The sequence below is a fragment of the Lacerta agilis genome, chromosome 3, assembly GCF_009819535.1.
Source record: "Lacerta agilis isolate rLacAgi1 chromosome 3, rLacAgi1.pri, whole genome shotgun sequence".
NCBI lineage: Eukaryota > Metazoa > Chordata > Lepidosauria > Squamata > Lacertidae > Lacerta > Lacerta agilis.
In genome coordinates this window covers 68,304,723-68,325,567 of record NC_046314.1, presented here as the reverse complement: position 1 = coordinate 68,325,567, position 20,845 = coordinate 68,304,723, and the positions used below count along the sequence as shown (strand labels likewise).

At 39.2% G+C, this 20,845-nt stretch overlaps 1 protein-coding gene across 11 annotated transcripts in view; it reads right to left on the bottom strand.

Annotated features, from left to right (window-relative positions):
- QKI (QKI, KH domain containing RNA binding) overlaps nt 1–20,845 on the bottom strand; it is a 104,623-nt gene that overhangs the window by 42,608 nt on the left and 41,170 nt on the right. For all 11 annotated transcript variants that reach the window (XR_004426254.1, XR_004426252.1, XR_004426253.1 and 8 more), the window contains exons 3-4: nt 14,570–14,686; nt 3,133–3,276 (exon numbers count right to left, since the gene is read on the bottom strand). Coding sequence is in view for 8 of the 11 variants with exons in the window: in XM_033144129.1 (XP_033000020.1) it covers nt 3,133–3,276; nt 14,570–14,686 (261 nt within the window). In the remaining 3 variants the exon portion in view is untranslated. The remainder of the gene's footprint in view (nt 1–3,132; nt 3,277–14,569; nt 14,687–20,845) is intronic.

The following is a 20,845-nucleotide window of genomic DNA, read 5'->3' as shown; positions in this document are numbered from 1 at the left end:
CAATAAGCTTCAAAATGATTTCTGCAAGGTAGCTGAATGGGCAGGTGCTACGTGTGCAGTGATGCAGATTAAGGCAAAACCCAATTAAATCCTCATTTCACATATACACAAATGAAGTGTGAATTGTGAATAACCAAAAAAACAAAACAAAAAACCATCATGGTGGATAGCTTAATAAAAGTGTTCACCCAGTGTGCAACAGTTGTGAAAAATGCAAACCATAGGAAAGGGATGGGAAATAAAACTGTCAATAACATAATGCTTTTCTATAAATCTAAGGTGGAACCACATGTGGAATATGGTGTGCAGCTCTGGTTGCCTCACCTGAAAAAAAATTATTGTAGAGCTGGAAAAGGTTCAGTAAAGGCAAAACTCAGAAATGGGCTAGATAAACTGCCCTATAAGTAAAGGGTACAATATTTGTGGGGTTTATAGTTCAGAAAAAGCAAGTAAGGGGGAGAACATTGAAAAGGTGGATAAAATATTGGTGTGAAAATGGTATTAAATTTCAGGACAATCTAACGAAGCTTAACATTGGAAAATTCATAACAGACAAAAAAAAGTCTTCACACAACACATAGTAGCACTATTGAGTTCCCCCCTTGACAAGATACAGTGATAGCAAACAACTTGAAACCTTTAAGAAAGAATTGCATGGACAATAATGCTACCAATGTACTCATGCCTCTGAGCATATGACTTATGATTTGTGAGTCTCTGAAACCATTTGCAAATGCAGTTTCAGACCTTGGTTAAACTAGAACCCCAGTTAACCTTAATCATTTTTAGTATCAGTTCTGTAAAGGTTTGAGGGAAGAGGGATTAAGGAGGAACAAGCACCTACTTCTGAGGTTTACTCCATACTTCTAAAGTAAGTGGCAGTTAATAAAGAACCAGTGTAAATTTACAATGAAACAGAGAACCACTCTTAGCATAAAAAGCATTGGTAGCTTTAGTGGCAGACTCACAAAACAAAACACTTTCATTACTTTAACATCACATTTGGGAAGTCCACCTAGCAATTTTTTAAGAGGAATAATCAAGAGCGGTATTTATGCAAATTGTGCAGTCACATTTATTACATTATTAATAACAAATATGGTCCTCTCCATGTTCCATATATACAGCAATAGTCATTAATATTTAGTTACAAGGTACTCAAACCACCTCTTCCTTTTCATGACTGTACGTTCATAACCTCCTAAAGCATATAACTTGCAAAGAAAATCCAATACTGAAATGGAGACAGAGAAAAACCAGCATGTGCTAAAACAATGAACAGTGTAAAAAAGAATGATTCAAATTATCAAGCAGAACTAAGCAATGATTTACACTCACAAAACCTTGATTTGTAGTGAAATTAGGAACTGACTATCTGCAACTTGCATGCATCACAAATATTCTCTCCTTTATGCATACCATATTATTTATATCATGATTTGAACCTATTATCTCTGGAGGAGCACATTCATAATTTGAGTAACTTTTCCAAATAAATTTAACATAGCTGACTCCCAAAGGAAAGCTGTACCAGTTAAGATTTCTACAATCTAAAAGTCATACACTTCCAAATGCATCAAGATCAGTTCAACTATTTGACTATGTGTGCAACACTGAAACACATACACTTCATTGTCTGACATCAACTGGGTTAAGCTTTAAAGGGTTTTAATCAGCAGATCAACTAATCATCAAATTGAGGAAAATAAAAAAAAATATTTTATTGTTCATTAAATTATACATTCTTATGCTTCATGTGCTGTAAAAAGGGCATCTAAGTTGATTCTGTAATACGCAAAATGTTTTTTTAATTTAATCAATTTAATCAGTTCAAAGGAAAACAGCTTCACGTACAGTGCAAACAGTTGGCAGTCCTAGTGTATGTATACATGTTTAATATTAAGTTATTAGTTTCAAATGAAGCTCTAGGAAACTATTTCTGCTCCTTTCTCTCCAATTAAGGTCCAACTAAAGATAACTTCAGTGAAATTTCCTAATGTCTCAATCATTTGTTAAAAATATGAAAAACGCACTCTAAACCATTCTGTCTAGTATAGTAATAACTTAAATTATACTGACCAAACATGTTTTTCTGTGGTACTAATGTATAATTTGTACTTGATACTACTTCTTTCCTCTATATGACAAATACCTCAGCTTTATTTTAAAAACCTATCATTGAAAATTGCACTTCCTTGTAAAAATCTCATTCACATAACCTGATAATGTTATATATGCACCTACACATACATGCATCAAATGGAATTTCTCAAACTCCAAAACTGAATAACCGTGAAGTTAATTATGAATTATTGTTCCATGGAAAATTAGCACTGCCCCTTATAATCAGTGAATTCTGCTCATTCTTTCATGGAAACATTGAACAAGTTAAAGCAAAAAGAGTTTGAACACCTGCAACCTTAAAATGATCTCATTCATACATTTCTATTTCTATTTCTACTTCTATGTCCTGTTGGCAATATGTAGAATTAGTAATACCTCACCTATTTAGTAATAATTCACCAAATCAATTTCATAAAAACTTGATTCTTCACATGTGGCAGCCAAATAAATATTATGGCCACCATCAAGAAATTGAGTTGTACATTTCCTAAACTTTTTGTTAGGCCCCACCCACTTTTTAAATTACACATCTTGCATAGAACCCAGATAGTTACTTTAGGTGTACCCAAGTGTTTTCTTATGGCTTTCTGAACTTTTGACATTTCTTCTCTTAACAACAACCCTCTGTAACGTCCTAAACGTGCTTTCGAAATATTTACTTTCTAAAGCTTCACAAGTTTAAAAAGTAGTTTGCTTTGTTTTTATGTCAACAGCCCCACATAGTTCTCTAGATTGTGGTCAAAGATCTCTAAAATGACCCATAGTTTTCAATTATGGGAATACATTATAAATTATCCCTTTCCATTAGGAGGAATCTGACACTTGAAAAAATTCTACATTTATTCCTATTAGTATCTTTTATGACATTGTAGTACATCATTTTGTAGTACATCAAAAAATACTCCACTCTGAAATTACACTCACAAGAATGTAACCTAATTTGAATATTCTCATTCCCAATTTAAAGAACACATAATAAAACATGAATATTTCAATATATTTACTTACTGCAGGTACCAGTAATTTTTTTACTTCTTCTACAGCCCTCTTCAGTTTGATTTCTGCTCTGTTTTGAGCATCTTCCACAGTGATTAGTACATGCAGGTCTTCATTCAGATGTTCCCAGTTGGGCTTTCCTCTGTTTTGTTCTTCCTGGGAGGAAAAAAAACACCGCCATCATATTTATTTTGAGTTGTCTTAGCTGCAACAAGTTTTGTTAATATACCTTATACATTTATAAGTTATAAAAATCCAATTGCATCCAGAGAAGTAACTGATTTCTTGGTAGATGAGGGACTGTGAGAGAGAAATCAACATTGTGTGATCTCCACATAGTTAACTTCTAGTGGAAAGCATGAGGTTGTTGCTGTGTTTGGGGTGGAGAGGCAATAACTATATTCTCTCTTACTTTGTGTTATGCTATGCCAGTGGCAGATTTAGGGGAGCATGACTGGTTCACTCACAACTGGGAGCAGAGCCTCAGGGCTGCCACAACTAGGATTTACAAAAAAGAACAAGAGGTGAGGGGCACCAAATTTTGTTGTTGCACAGAGGGCTGCTGAAATGTGAGACCCTGATATCCACCACTAGCTGTGCCCCACCCCCACATGGCTGACATTCTGTGACTGATGTCCACAGCACTCCCGCAAAATTCAAAATTTGTCTCTCTGATCTTAAAAGGTTAGTGCCCCCTGTTATAGGCAATACATGGCTGTATTCTGGGTCATTGGTTGAAACTTCATAATTTTCCCCATCAAATCTGAAGAGAAAATGTGGGGTACACTCAACAGCGCTTTCTTCTGAATAGACATACTTAGGAATGGGCTGTACGTTACATACAAATGCACCATACAAGTCTCAATTATGCTATCTGTGAAACATTTACTGACTGTTTGGAAGAAGGGTTTTATAACCTTTTAGTTTGTAAAAATTTGAACCAATCAGGTTATAGTCAGAAGACAAAACAAATGACAAAAAGGTCCAATTCAGATTTAACACAGCTATAGGTAAGCTCAGAAAATAAACAAGAGGGAGCATTTATGCACCAAAGCAGAGGATGGAGTGTAAGCCACAGATGTTCCCAGGAGCAGGGCATTTACTGTAACAGTAATTGAAATTTATTACTATTATTCTGAAAAGCAGTTGACACAACACAGAATTAGTAGCATTACATCTGCACAAGTCAAACTGTCATTCAGTTGGAAATCTGGTTTGGAGGGGGGACTTTTAAAGGTGACTGTTGATGTGACGGCAGTTCCAAGTTTACTAAGGGTAAATAGTAATGGATACAAAATAATTCTTCCAGTGTGTGACATGACCTTCAAGAATATTCTATCTAACACTTGGGTTGAGGCAGGGGCAGAGTCATATGTGGGAATGTAACGGACCACTCAGAACAAATAACCACTGCATGTTATATTGAACAGAAATATAATAATAATTTGACATTTCACAGTAAAGTACAATCTAAACTTACAGCCCAAAAACTCCTATGCAAATAGCCCACATATTCTAAGACATAATTACAAATCAGAAGTGACAGGAATAGAAAGATCAGACTATTGCTGAAGATTTAAAGGATTTATACTACAACTTTGGAAGCAAGTAGCTAATTTGTCCACTGAAAAGTCCTATTAAGAACTGTATATAGTTCCATTCTACCCCAGCCTTTGTTCGGATGCTTCAGAAATTATCCTGAAATTATTTTTTGCAAAATTTAGTAAAAATATGCAAGTGGCTGTCAAGAACAGCATTTATCATTTAAGCCACATTACTAGTACAGTAGTACCTCGGGTTAAGAACTTAATTCGTTCTGCAGGTCCGTTCTTAACCTAAAACTGTTCTTAATTTGAGGTACCACTTTAGCTAATGGGGCCTCCTGCTGCCACCGCGTTGCCGCTGTGCGATTTCTGTTCTCATCCTGAAGCAAAGTTCTTAATCCGAGGTACTATTTCTGGGTTATCGGAGTCTGTAACCTGAAGTGTCTGTAACCTGAGGTACCACTGTATGCTTAAAGTGCCAGATCTGGTATGCACTGCCTATCTGGACAGCATATGTATGTGTATGCAGACTTGATGAATGCACATTCCAAAATGGTGCCAGACCCTTCCATGGTCTTATCAAGGGGTGTAGCTGTATGACATAGTGTGAATACATTTGCATTCATTGCTGTACAAGTATAGTCATTATTATTCATCCTGCAACTTACAATCCTGAAATTGCCATGGGTAAGCCATGTTTCTTAAATGGCCAGCCTAAGAATTGAGGAGCAAGGGCTTCTAACTCTAGCCATTGCTGTCTTGAAATGATGGAACTAAAACTACTTACACGATGGCTCTAGGTAAAGGTAAAGGTAAAGGTAATGGACTCCTGGACGGTTAAGTCCAGTAAAAGGAGACTATGGGGTGCAGCGTTCATCTCACCTTACACAATGGCTCTATCCATATCAAGGCATATTTGACCAACTGACAGGCTTTGGAACCTCAATTCTATTTTACTTGAAAATTGAAGAAATGCAATAAAAAGTTTTGTATCAATACATGGACAGCTAACATTGAACTGTCACATTAGAAGTAAGATACACAATATACATTAAGTATCCCAAAGAGTTTTGATGCAAGTATTGTGTGCCACAATCGGACAAGAAGGCCACAAATTATGCACTAAGTGCAGCACTTCCTAAAGCAGAAGTAATTCTATAACATGACATTTAAGAACACAGTGATTGTTCTACCCTCTGCTAATGTATTGCTGAAGATGTACATATTTCACAAAGCAGGTTAGCTGGGATGTTCGCTGCTGACAGAAAGAGTCATCTGCAGATAGTAACTGTACAACATAAAAGATGAAGCAAGAGAAAACTGGTGTTCCATATCTATATATATAAAACCCAAGTGTCTCTGCGTCCAGTCCCTGTGTCCCTGGGTTTGCGCTACTGCGCATGTGCCCCACGGACACAGGGATTGGATCGGAGAGACATCGGGCCGGGAGCAGCGGCAGCAGTTGAAGCGGCAGTTGAAGCGGAATGCCGGCGCTCCAGAGGCCGAGGGGAGGCCGAGAAGGGAGGCCACGCTACCGCTCTCACCGCTGAAACCAGAGCCCCGAAGACTAGCGGCCCAGGAACAGCGCAGAGTAGCCCACCCCGCGGAGCGCTGGCGTTCCACTTCAACTGCTGCCGCTGCTGCGTCTTTTTGCTTCTTGAGCTCTCCAATTCGGAGCCAGTGAGCAGGAAGCAGCCGCCCCGCCGGCGAGGCCCAGGGCCTTTTGCCCAGCAAACAGCAAGCGAGCAAGGGGAGCGTGCCTCTTTAACCCCCTTGGGGGTGGGCGTGTCCGCGCCGCTGCCGCTGCTTCCTGCACACCGGCTCCAAATCGGAGAGCTGAAGAAGCAAAAAGACGCAGCGCTTTTTGCCCATCGAACAGCAAGGGAAGCGTGCCTCTTTAACCCCCTCAGGGGTGGGCGTGTCCGCGCCGCCGCCGCCACTGCTTCCTGCTCGCCGGCTCCGAATCGCAGAGCTGAAAAAGGAAAAAGAACGAGCGGGCGCTGGGTGGGGAGAGTAAGCAGCCGCCCAACCTCTTCTTATATAATCATCAGGGTAATAAAGGAGCTTTATGCAGCCTGGTGGGTGGGGGGGCAGTTCATGATCACTACCTTTAAAAAAAAATCTTGCTGTACATCTGTTGAAGTCCACATATGTTCTAGCACCCGTTATTTTAACGGGTTTAAACCACTAGTACTTATATAATGCAGTCTTTCAAGTTTCTTCATTATATGACCCTTCCCCATTACTTTCTGTCCTTATCTCTCTCTCTCTCTCTCTCTCTCTCTCACACACACACACACAGACACTAAGCATTCTGTGGATGTTGAGCATCAGCTTGCATTTGGCTATTCAGGGAAGGTTTTACCCCCTTATTTTTATTCAACTTGGGATTTCCCTACTCCCATCTCTTTGTTTTCAGTTTTGATGACATAGGCATTATAACCAGAGTGGTGCAGTAATCAGAGTATTAGCCTAGGACCTAGGAGTCAATGGTTCAAATCTATATTTAGTCACAAAGCTCAATGGACCTAACAGTATTGTTTTGGGGTTTTAAAATGGGAAACAGAACCATATACAGTGGTACCTTGGTTCTCAAACTTAATCCATTCCAGGAGTCCTTTTGACTCCTGAAGCCGTTCGGAAACCAAGGTGCAGCTTCCAATTGGCTGCAGGAACTTCCTGCACTCAATTGGCAGCCGCGTAAGCCGCGTTGGACATTCGGCTTCCAAAAAACATTCGCAAACCAGAACACTCACTTCCAGGTTTGCGTAGTTCGGGAGCCAATTTGTTTGGGAGCCAAGCTGTTTACACTGTGCCACTTTTGTTTCCTTGGAGGGAGTGGGATAACTAATAGTAACAATTCAGCACCTGGGTTCATTATTAATCTAACATGCTATGCTCTTCCCTACCTCATACTTCTGTCTTTATAGCCTCAGTAGTATGTCAATTTAACAGGCTCATAAATATTAACCTCAAATCAAGTTAAATCATGAAACTCAAGTTAAAGCAGCAACATTTTAATTATGCAGCTATATTGAAAATCTCTTTACTGCATATTAATAAAGTGCTCAATTTGGCTGTAACATACTAAACATTAGCACCAGCAATTAAAAGGCTGAAGCACACGGCCCAAAATAACTAGAGAAATTTCAAGTACATATTATAGGAAAACATCTGTATAATGAGATTATAGTACATTTTCAAGGTTTTTTCTTTACAGCTATGGTGGTAATGAAACCATCTAGAAATGATCTGGTTTCAAACCAGTCACTACTTAATAGGTGATTAAATAAAATAATAATACATATACAAATACCCCTGCTATTTGTTTTAAAGTGGACGTCAGGGGGCTAATATCTGTGCTTTGAAGCAGCTTTACTGGTTTTCAATCTGTTTCACAGCCCAATCACTAGCAAAACCAGTGGGGGCAGGGGGAAAAGTGTGACCTTTTCTGCTGTGGTGTTCTGCCCCTGGAACTTTCTCCCAAGAGAAGCTTTTCAGTTTCAGGTAAAGATTATATTCACTGAGGCTTTTCAGGGTGTTTAGTTTTGACTGATGGGTTTGTCCATGATTTTGTTGCTCTTTTGTTTTCATCTTATTCTGCTATGCCTTATAAATCTTTATTACTACTGTATCATTCAACATTTTCTAAACTGCTTTGGGAGTTTGTATGCTTGAAAAGTTTAAAGTAGGGGTAACGTCAATGTGTTCAGGAAGAACTCCCAAAGGCGAAAGTGTTTTGGTCTCTGATAGTTCTAAAGCCACTGAGTTTTGTTCCTACCCAAAAAACAAAACTCCCTATTTTCAAAAAAATTGAGGGTGCTATTCAATGTTATCCACAATCAAAGTAGACCTATGGAAAGCAATGGACTTAAGCAACCTAAATGCATTTATTTCAATGGGCCTAGTTAGATATCACCCTGAGTATTGATCCCATTTAAGTACTGTACTGTCTTTTCTAGTAGTTCTCAGATCATTAGTGCTCAACTTTGAATCAGATTCAGCTTCTAGATTTAACTCATTTTGCACCATAACGCCTGCAATAGATTACCAAAGTATTTTAGATACATAATGATCAAGGTTCATATAAACTTGAGTCACCTTCCTTACTAATTATCACTACTATGAAATTTCACAGACCATAGTATCTCTAAGTATAAAACTTTGACCAAAACTTCATTACAAGTTCTCATATCTAAACTCTAGTTTCAGAGAGTAATACCTCAAACTAGTTAAACAACAATAAAAAACCAATGAATACAATTCAAGCAACCGAGAAAATATAAACATTTAAGATATCAAAATGAAAGGCTTTCGTTACTTGATCATTATCAGGAATGTCCTCCAAAACATTTACTGGTCATGCTAAACAACTGAGAGGGAGAAATTGTTTCTACTGAATTTAACCAGCCTCAACTGAAGGGCCATATTACCAACATCAACAGAACAAAAGCATTCTTAAATATAGAAATAACTGATTATATCAGAGTTTGACAACAGCTACACTAAAGCGGCTTTACAATCCCAGAAAATACTGAAAACTGGATTAACATAAACTGAGGTAGAAGAAAGCTCCATCCCTTCATCAGCCCTACAGCTGGCTTGCAAGAGATACAATCACTCCAGTGCCAAAGGGAAGGAATATGACAGAAAGAGCTGATGTGGCATGTTAACAGACTGGAAAAATCAGACGAGGATTTACCATGTGGCCTTAGTCCAGCCCACCTCTATCTGCCATTAGTTGTGTAGCTGCAATATTATAGCAAACAATTCTACAGTTCTGTGATTCTGTGAAGAAATTATGTAAGAAAGGCCAGTAAAGACTATCAAATACTTCTATGGCACTGTTTAAAGCTCTACAGTGCTACTATTATACTTCAAGAAACAATTCGGAGAGCTTGTATGTTATAAGTCTCGGGTTTTAGCATCAATTTTTATGACAATGACATCAAGTGTTTTTCCTGCAAATTTCTTGTATACCTCCAAAAGGCATCCGAAATACTAATTTCTCAGCAAAATAAAACATTCTCGTACATTTCAGAGTATTCTTTGCAGAAAAACCTTTATTGCCAAAATCACATCACTAGCAGGAGACCTTAAAGCAAAGTTAATTGCATAATTACTGAGCAGTTCCTCAATTATTCTAGCTGATTTCATGCTTCTAGCCCAGATTGATTTAGTTTGCAAATAGTTAGATATCTAACATTTTCTGCTCTCTCCATGGGTATAACTATTTCTAGTTCATTATTGAATACCTGGTATCATAAACATGACACACCTTGTAGTAAACACTATATTCACACAAAGAAACACTACATCTAAGCATGCTTAAAATGTATTAAATTTCTTCATCTCCAGAAAAAGAGAGATGGCACTATCAGAGTTTAAAACAAGTTTAACTGAAAGCTGTCACTGGTAGGAAGAAAAGTGCAGAGGGACTACTTCCTTAATCAAACAAAGCAGGTAATTAACAGCCATTCTGACACAGTCCCTTATCACCAAAATACACAACAGTACTCAGTTCTCCTCTGTGCCAGTTTCTCTGCAACAACAAAGCAGGGCTGATGTTTCAGGGTCACATTCATTCATTTAATACACAAGCATAACTTTATTTTCCAGACACCTATAATTAAACACAAGAGCCACCTAACTCTAATTTTCAGGCAGGCTTGCATGTAAATGTGATATTTCCCCCATAAATGATTGCCTTTCATTTCGTAGTTTCAAATAACTACAGTTCACATAGTTTTGATTGCATAGCAATTAGATACACTAATAATCCAAAAATGTGGTTATATTTTTTTAGATTGTAAGCAATCAACCCTATTCTTTTTCTTCTGTACATACAAGCTTCTCATTAGAAGACAATTGTCTCTTACAAAACTGCCGGCAGATGCCTTCTTTTTTTAAAGTTAAGAAAATGACTAATAAACATGCAACACCATGGGTAAAATTCAACATAGCACTAAGGATATTGTTCTGCCAGCAGAAGCTTTTCTGCTTGCCCAATGGAATGATCTCTCCTTCTGTCTGCATGCATGCTGTTCTTGACATTTTCCTGACCCTCCTGAGTGGATTTGAGAAAAGCAAGGGGAGGGAGGGAATTCCCATCACACTAGCGGGAGTCCTTGTGCAGGCTTCAGTTAAGGGGATTGGGTGCTTGAATCTGGCCCTATGAAACCTGCTTTTTAATATGCTTCTGAAATCATTCTAAAACTTTTAAGGTTGGAGTGCAGTGGGAAAATTATTCACCATGATTAAAAGCTAGACCTGTCCTTCAAAATGCAAGATTCCCCACACGCTGTTCCCTCTTGGCCTCTGAGGGTTTCCACAGTCAGCATGGCTTCATCTCTCAGAAAACAAAGGGGGATGAGGGACTGAAAATCCGGAATTTAAAAAATGCTTTTATGTGTTTCTAAATTGTTATTTTAGTGATTAGGGTTGTAATGTTTCAACAATATTGCTTGGTTTTTGGGGGGACTGCACACTGCTTAGAGATTTCTGAAATACTGAAGCGGTATATTTCATATACTTTTAATATGAAATATATAAATGGAAAAATGGAGGCCACAGAGCAACTTGGCAGTGTCTAGGCCAGGGCGGTCCAACTTTTAATACCAAGTGTACTTCAGCATGGAACTCATGGGCGGCATACTGCCTTGTCTTGCAGGCAAAGGAAGCATGCCCCAAAATTTGTGTGCCCACCCCACCCCTGCCCTTGTGCTGCCTTCCCAAAGTTGGATAAATGAGGCGCCAGACTTTGGGAAGCGGGTGCAAGGTTCCTGCAGCTCAAGGGGTCAGACAGGGTCCTAGAGCCCTCTCACCTCCTTCCCAAAGCTCGGAAAGCACTCACTAGACTTTGGGAAGAAGGCGGCAAGATTCTAGGACCTGGTCAGAGCTCTCACACCTTCTTCCCCAACCCCAGAGCCTCAGTTACGGGGGGGGGGGTGCATCAAATGTTGCCATGGGCCACCCACAAGGGTTGCATGTGGCCCTTGGGATGTGAGTTGGATCACCATTGTCTAAGGGCTCTTGTTCGGGGCTGTATGACTTTAATTTGTGGGATTTTAAAATTTTGATTTTGTTTTAAATAAAAGAACATAAGATGTGCCTGGAAATAGAGGAGCAGTGGGACAGAGTAGGGGGAGCAATCACAGTGGTTCAGGCTAGAGGAAGGCATGGTGTGGGAAGATGGGGCTGGCTGGGTAAGGGGCACACAGCACAGGCAGTTGGTGATTGTGGCTGTGTGCCAATCCCTCCTCAAACCTGGGGAACTGTGGTTGTCCTGTCAGCCAACCCTCGTGTCTGTGACTGCAGTTGTCGAATGCTAGGTCGTTTCAGAGTAGGACCTTCCTCATCCATGATCTGATTGTATCTGATCTGGTCTGTATCACTGAGACCTGGGTGAGTAAGCAGGGTAGAGTTGGGTATCACCCAACTGTGGGTACCCTGGATATTTGGTACAACATTAAGACAGATTTGAGAGTTGGGGAGGGGGAGTTGATGTGGTTTATAGAAATCACCCCCTCTATTTCTAGGCTCTCTGTCCAGGGGTGGGGAATAGGATAGACTGGGGGTTCTGCTGGTTTACCGCCTGAGCTAACAGAGCTTGTCTCGGAGGTGGTGTTGAGGACTACAAGACTGCTGGTTTTGTGGGGATTTAACATCCATGCTGAGGCCACTGGCTCTGGGGAGGCTCTCCCAACATCACTGGCCCAATGCATATGGCAAGGCCAAATGCTGGACCTTGTCATGGTCAGATCACTTTCTGGCGAGATTTAGGCTTACAGCAGTTTTCCCCCTCTGCAGAAGTGGAGGACTATGAAGATGGTCCGCCCTTGGAGGCTTATGAATCCAATGGATTTCCAGGCAGCTCTGGGAGATTTTTCAGCTGATATGACTGGAACTCCTGTCAAAGCCCTGGCCAATCTCTGGACTATCTGAATGGGTCAAGCTATTGACAAGATAGTCCCTAAGCACCCTCTCCCACTTCATGTAGCCTGATTGACTCCCTGTAATACTCCAGAGATTAGGGTTAGGAAACAAGCTGGGAAACTGCTTGAACGCAAGTGGAGGAAAGATCAAATCAAATGCAATCAAACACTGGGGAGGGCAGTTGCCTCAGATCAAGAGCAGGCACAGGTGTGACCTTGCTCATGTGCCAAAACTTAGCCTGGCAGCAAAACAGCAAAAAAGGCACTTAGAGAAAAGAGCATTCTGGTGGCGCACCCTGCTATGCCTTTCTTGTTTCTAAGGGTGCAAGGCCAGCTTTGCCTTGCAACTGGAAGCCTCCACTTAGCCCCCTCTAATAAGGCTGCTCTCTTGCCCTCCCTTCTCTTGGCAATTCCCCATCTGTACTTAACAGGGCTGGTTAAGAATAATAAGGAACCAGCAGGTCATGTATGGTGAGTTATTTACGAGAAGTCTCCCCCAAAACAACAACTCCAGGGAACCCCCCACCCCACCCCAAAAAGTTTAACAAATCTGGGCAATCCACCCCCAAAAAAAGCTCAACAACTTTGGGCAGTTTGTGATAAATAAGTGGGTTTTGGGTTGCAGTTTGGGCACTTGGTCTCTAAAAGGTTCGCCACCACTGGACTATGCAGAAATGGCAAAACTTTCAGGAAGAATAAGAAATCAAGAAGAAAACGCTTTTAATCAGGAATGGGGGGAGATATTAAGATTATTTAAATTACTGTAAACAATTAAATATATTAGCAGGATTAATTTAAAGTCAAGCAATTAAAAAATGATTTTGGAAGAAATGCAGAGAATAATTAAATAAAAGGAGTTAAGGGGGAGATGCAGTTTTGGAAACAATTTTACAGGAAACCAGGGAAGGGGATTGATTATTTACTGCATATTTTTATTTTGTTTGTTTATATTTCCAATGTAATGTACTGCAATGCAATGTGCGGAGTCTTAAATTGCAATCCATCTAAAGGGGTTTAGTGTTATTTATTTTTAAAAGGAACCAACTGGTGCCTGGTTTAAACAGCAACGTAATCCACTGATTCCACTCTGACCTTGATATTAAACCTTGAACATACATGGTTTGTGACTGAACTAAGATTAAGTGAAGGATGGCAAGATTTGTTTCACAGATAGTTAATTGTGAGATTTTCTAGTATCTTAAATATTTTCGAGGATAACAGCTTGTGACAATAGGGCACGGAGAGAAATACTGTAGTTGAAAAAGTTTCTAAGATTAATTCAAGCATCTCGAGTGTTTCTATTTCAAGCAACTTTTTAGTTGCAGTAGCACAACACTGAATTCCACCCCCAAGTCATTGTCTATTTCAGAATTTAGTATCTAGCTCCGAGTTTGCCATCATTATCCCCTGAGATCACCAAATTTTATATTTTAACTAGCTGGAGCTTTGTAATTTGCACCATATTCAAAATATGAATGTCATGTGCATCTTTCCACAAGTCACATTGCATTCAGCATGCAGAAGATGAAGCACAGAAAAGAATTTAAGCTGTTTACTCAAGTAACCTATTGTCATTAGACTCTTGCTGTTGTAATCAACCACCCAGTCATAATATATCTACAATGTCACCAAAAGTATGAACTCCGAGCCATGAAATCACTAATGGCGTTAAGCAAGTTCTCATGTCTCAACTCCTCAATTTGCTATAGGGATATTAGTACTGGCCTATTTACAATCATGTTGAAAGGATTATCAAGATAATGCATTTGAAGCTCTTTGAATACTTGATACTGTAGACACAGTTATGAATTCTAGAGTCCTCTCCACCGAGACACACACGGTTCCCTTATAACTAAAAGCCTCAAGGTTTATTTAATCAGCATAAAATAATCATATGTACAAACAATGAAGAACATATAAATAGCATAAACATGCTCTTCTAACAAACTAGGAGTTTTTAAATGATCTTACCTTCTTTTTGTCTCTCATGGACCCTTTGCCTCGGACCATTATCTTACATCCTGTTTCAGCTTCAAGCTGTTTAGCTGTTAGCCCTCTGGGCCCAAGGATTCTTCCAACGAAGTTGAACTGAAATTTAAAGATGGGGGAAATCACCATTTTCTTCAAAATATAGCAATAAACATTCAGATAACAATCCGCATGACTGTAGTTTAAGTACAAACAGAATCTTGTCCTAATTACTGCTACTCAATTTCCCCCAGAACAGAATATCTCTCCATTCTATATTTCACTGGTCTGTTGTCATGCTGTAGTTTGCATGACCAACCATAGGTGGCACTAAGTCTTGAAAACTTTAGTGTGACAATTGGGAAGAGGATGCAGCAAGATGAGGCATGGACTGAAGGAGAAGAGGAGGCAGAAGCAGAGCAACCAAATTTAACCTCCTGGTGGGCAAAGATGGATCCACAGACCAGAGATTCTCCATCCCGGAGAGAGTGGATCCTCTGACCTCTGGGATGTGTAACTAACTATTCCTGCCCACTACAGTTGTCTTCCCAATTCTAGAGCTGGAGAGAGGAAGTGGGCATCATCCACACAATTGCACTGGGCTTCCAAGGTGCACAGGCTTCCAAGCAGATTTGGAGATTGCTCCTGCAACCACACTGCACTGCTAAGGCACTTGGAACACCATTACCAAACACTATGCTTGCTGGGTCAATCTACTCTCCAAACTTCTTAATCAGAGACAAGACATACTATTTTGGAAAGTAGTTCTAGAAAAGACCAATTTGGTTGCCTATTAAGGCCAGCCAAATATTATGGAGCCCCCATATTTTACCTAATGCAAGCATCATTGATCACTCTTGAATGTGCAATTACTTTTGCTGCAATTCTTTTTGCATCACTGTATTGCAGAGCTTTGGGAAACAAATTACAGGATTTTTAAACAAGCTGAGCCACCTGCTAGCTATCATTTTCTGGTTAATACACAAATCTGAGCTATATGTTAATTATATTTTTTTCTAACAGCTCTTAAATATCAGTCAAATGAAAATACTACTTTTTACATCCTTCACACATCTTAACCATGAGAAAAACTAAAAATCGATAGTCACTTCTCACTATGCTCCATGAATAAAAGACTAGCAACTGCTAAAACATAAATGTAAGAACAGTGTCAGTGTTATACTATGAAGTCAGCAGATGTTCATTTGTTAGAGATTATTATATAGCTACTTCCAACAAATAACAAGTACAATCTGAATTGTAAGATTAAATAGGACTAGTAAACATTTCTAAATAGTGAATAATCAGACCTGATTATATCATTTATATACAATGAGCTGTTACAAGAGTTGTCACCTTCAAAAACAAACAGAGTAGAAAACTACATACTGGAAACACTAGGTAAAGTTACCCCTGACCGTAAGGTCCAGTCGCGGACAACTCTAGGGTTGCGCACTCATCTCGCTCTATAGGCCGAGGGAGCCAGCGTTTGTCCGCAGACAGTTTTTCCGGGTCATGTGGTCAGCACGACTAAGCCACTTCTGGCGAACCAGAGCAGCGCACAGAAACGGCGTTTACCTTCCCGCCGGAGCGGTACCTATTTATCAACTTGCACTTTGACGTGCTTTCGAACTGCTAGGTTGGCAGGAGCTGGGAACGAGCAACAGGAGCTCACCCCATTGCAGGTATTCGAACCGCCTACCTTCCAATCAGCAAGCCCTAGGCTTAGTGGTTTAGACCACAGTGCCACCCACGTCCCTGACACTGGAAACACTAATACATTACTATTCTTAACTGTGATACTAACCCACATTAAAATTAATCTATATATCCAGTGATTTAAAAAATAATAATTGTGAACTATTTCAACATCGCACCTGTCCCACAAAGGCACTCTAAATAAAGAAACTAAAGGATGGGGGGGGGGGATTGTTCCCTATTAACAATAAAACAGTGGTTACATTAAGCTTCATATAATCATAGAGCAAATTCTTCAGTAACACTGTCCAACTGCTACATTTAACAATAAGCATAATCCAGTCAATTCTACTTATTTCAGTAGCCGAAGCTTAGATACTTAATACTTCAATAAATCAGACAGTGCCTAAATCAAAGTAGATAGTACTGAAGATAAAAATCTTTTACTATATTGAATTGCAAAAACAAAATAGTTTTAAATAGGCATATAGTTTTATGAAAGCAGCTGATCTAAAAGCAATGATAGTGGGGAAGTCTTCATTGCCTACATGTAATGTTGTTGCTTGTTTCTCTAAGCTTGATACCAAGTATTAGCATAAAACAGGCTTGGGAAAAACAGAAGAAACAGTGCCCTGCCATTTGCTTCCTGTAGTTATCAAGATATGTTCCTCAAAATGGCAGGATTTAAACCACCTCACTGGCTGCATGAATATCAGTTTAATGTTCCAATTAGGTGTGCAGCCTGTCATTATGTCTAGCAAGTAGTAGCAGCAACAAATTCTTTTGTTCCATGTCTATATGAAGAAATAGTTTGAAATCAATCTTCACAAGGGTGCCAAAGCTTAAAGCCAGATAAGCAGGATTGAGGCAAATTTACTTCCATGTTAGTACAAATTCATATTAAATATCAGTGACTATTCCATCCACATATTCACGTCAATGCAAATGTGTCCACTTTTTCCTATACAGATTATCTCTGTACTAAAAAAAAGTGGGGGGGGGGGAGTGTGCATTTGTCTATGAAATGTAAGGAATCATTGTTTTTGGAAAGCATAACTTGGTGGCTAGGATTTATCTATAGCAGGCATATCCAACAGGTAGATTGTGATCTACTGGTAGATTATTGGCTCCCCCCAAAGAAGCTGAACGACTGTGGCTCCCCTAAAAAAACCTCAACATTTAAAAATTCAACAACTTTGACCTGAACCCCAAAAAAGTGGATAGAGCACTGCCAGTTTTTAACTCTGTGAGTAGATCACAGTCTCATGGGAGTTGGCCACCCCTGATCTATAGACTTCTGTAAGGTACTATTCCTTCTGCAGAGGAATCTGCTAGAAAAGAAGCACTGATAAGAATTCCACAATTAACATCTGAGTTGAGAGTGGGATCACACTGTCCATTCCATTCACTGGGTGCATTTGTCCCACCTCTGAATTTATGTGTAGTTAGGTAAATGGGAGATTTTTAAGTGCTCCAGCCTCAGGTCCGTAATGCATTGTATACTCCAGGCAGCTGAACACTTGTAGGTACAATCTACAGTTCTAATATTCTACATACAAATCCAGAAACATTTTAAGGCCAACACCTCATCTCCAATGTGAAATCAAAATAAGACCACCTAATCAAAATTGTATTCCAACAGTATCAAGCTAAAATAATTTACAGGTACTACCTTACAAACCAATTTCATTTCTAATTGGTCCTGGAAATCTGCTGAAAAGCTGTGCAAGTCCCTCCAACCCTTGAATTATCAAATCATATCTATCTTTAGAAATATCACTGACTATCAATTCCAAAAACTGGATTACTGTTCAGCACTGCTTCTTTAATCTGGACTAACCAGATTATCTATGTGATCTTGATAAAATGAGTATTCTAGATAGCAGCAGGTGCTCAGTGCTTTAAAAGGCAAAAACCTAAAAAAAACTAAAAATGTAGTATGAGGTTTAGAATGAATGACTAAATCCTTTAAATCCACATTATTCACCTCTAATAACCCATGTACCAAAGAGTTGAAGTGTTTAACTGATGAACAGCTTTTCTATCTAATGTAAATATAACAGATCAAATGCATAAAGCCTGAATGGCTTTCCAGGTCAATCATGATGACAATGACAATAATAAGGAAACGTTGGTAGTAGTAAATAAAAGTGCACGTTGTTGTTGTTGTTTTTTTAAAAAAAAGACTGGTGGCGTTCTTTAGGAGCAAAGGAATATCCTTCTTATATTTACTTATATCTTTATGAGGTAGTCCGATTATGTGTGAAATATGCAGAGGGGATTTCAGAAAATAATAAATAGTACTTCCCCATGCAATAATTCCAAAGGACCCCTTCCTAACTAAGCCCCAATTAACTCTGCCAACAGTGCTCCAGAAGGTTGGGAGATCTTCCACAGCAGCTTTCAATCTCACATGAGGAATTATGATTGTACAAGGTCTATTTTTATTTAAAATATTTCTATCTCACTTTTTAATACTGATTCACAAGGTAGCTTTCAATATAAACCTAGAATAATTAAGAACAACAGGATAAAAAGAGGAAAACAGCAATGTTTTAACTCTTTATGGTAAAGGGACAAGATGCCACAAAAAACCAGAAAGGTCGTGCTACCTGTTACCATCTACATTGATTCAGAAAGTGGGACCATTCTCAAGGCCTCTTAAAATGTTCTTAAAAGTTGAGCATGTACATGTGAGGAAAAAGCAGTTTTCAGGTAACTATCCCAAAAAGATGAGTGCTCTATTTCTATGTAAATTAGGAACCAATCTGATCATTTCTCAAATAGGATTTTTTACACTCTACCTACCAAACATAGGCATGTCATTTTCATCTCATGAAAATCTTCTCTAGTTTGCCCAGTTACTCTCAGACTTTGGTTCAACCTATCAGTCTTGGGCATTTCATTTTGTTTGCTACTTTGCTTTTTTGAGGGTGGAACAGGGCCAAGGCAGAGTGAAGCAGAATGGAACACCACTGGAAAGAAGAAGAGAAGAGAAAATTGTCCGTTGCTCAGATTCCTTTGTTCTCACAATTAACACATACTGTCATGGCTGCTTGTCATAAGACACTATATGGTTATATTTCAAATACCTTCCTTTTTTAAGAGAAAAAGGGAAGGAATCAAAATGCACATATATAGTGCAAAGAGATGCAGGACTTTGTTGAAAGCATCGAAGTGTAAATAACATTCTAGTTGTAAATGAAGATTTTATTAGCACCATCATTCCAGAAAAATGAAGAACTTTCAGTGGGTAACTTGATTTAAACCAATGGTTTAAAATCAGCCTTTGCTTGCCTATTTTGATTTTTGACTATTAGTGGTTGCTAACCTTTGGCTCTCTAGATGCTGAACCATGACTCACATCATCCAGTGTGGTGTAGTGGAATGATCCTGCCCCCCCCTGTGCTGTTTTGGGGGGAGGCACCATTACACAAGCAGAAGTGCTAGGCTTCTGCTGACAGGATTAGTTAGGTGGATCCCACCCTCAAAGTTTACAACAAACCCTAAAAGTTTACAAAGTCTGCTAATAGATTTTCTTAGACCATAGAGTTAATCCTGTTTTGGAACGAAAGTACAACATTAAAATATATCTAGCTGTCCCTAATACAATCTTTAAGATTCTATTCTGAATGCAACATAAATCCCCTGAGCTCTGGAAGCTGTAGATCTTTTCCACACAAAACTTGTGGCTGAACTTTGGACTTCAACAAGTTCAATATTGGTATAGCTTGCCTTCTTCCCAATAGTTTATTTGAAAACCTTGCCTACTCTCAGATAAGCTTTTAGCTTCATTTCTTCTTCATTTCTTTTATACGAGTGTTCCATGAATACAAGGCAATGAAGAATACTCCAGGTTATCTATAATTTCACAAATCTTCACAGTTACTATAGTTTTCATAATTAAATTATTATTTGTTTACAATACAATCCTAAAAATGTGAAAGGTATTCTGAGGCCTATTTCTGCATCAGCAAATGCAAGCACACAACCTGCATACAATAAAAGCAAAATCCTTACAACACCATGTTAGGGGGACCTCTACAGTTTCACCTTTAGTAGATGTAAAGCACTGAGTGTCATCAGCATAATTATTGTCAGCCGCTCCAAACTATTTCATGCAGAAGTTGAATTGTATACAGCGGATAAAATGGACCACAGCTTATGCAACATGTTGCTGAACACCACTCTTCTTAGCCAGCAAGCCAACAAGCTAGGAATCAAGCCAGCAACCTGTTGCTCCTTCAATTCTATCTTGGCAAACTGGTCCAGAATCCTACCAGCGTTAACAGAACATTTAGTAGGCCCCAGTCTATCTGCAAACTTCTTGAATACTTCTGTTCCAAGTTCTAGTCTCAATTTTTCATATGGAAACAGTTCCTTATTTTCAAGAAATGGCTAATCTCTGCTTCTTACATGAAAAAAGTTACAGTCATACCTCTATTTGTATTAGGTTCATGTTGCGGATTTTCGGGTTGCAAACACGGCAACCCTGGAAGTGTATACTCCCGGTTTCGCATCGCGCATGAGCGCTCTGTTGCGTCACACGCAGGTGCGGCGCTCTACTTACGGACTTTTCAG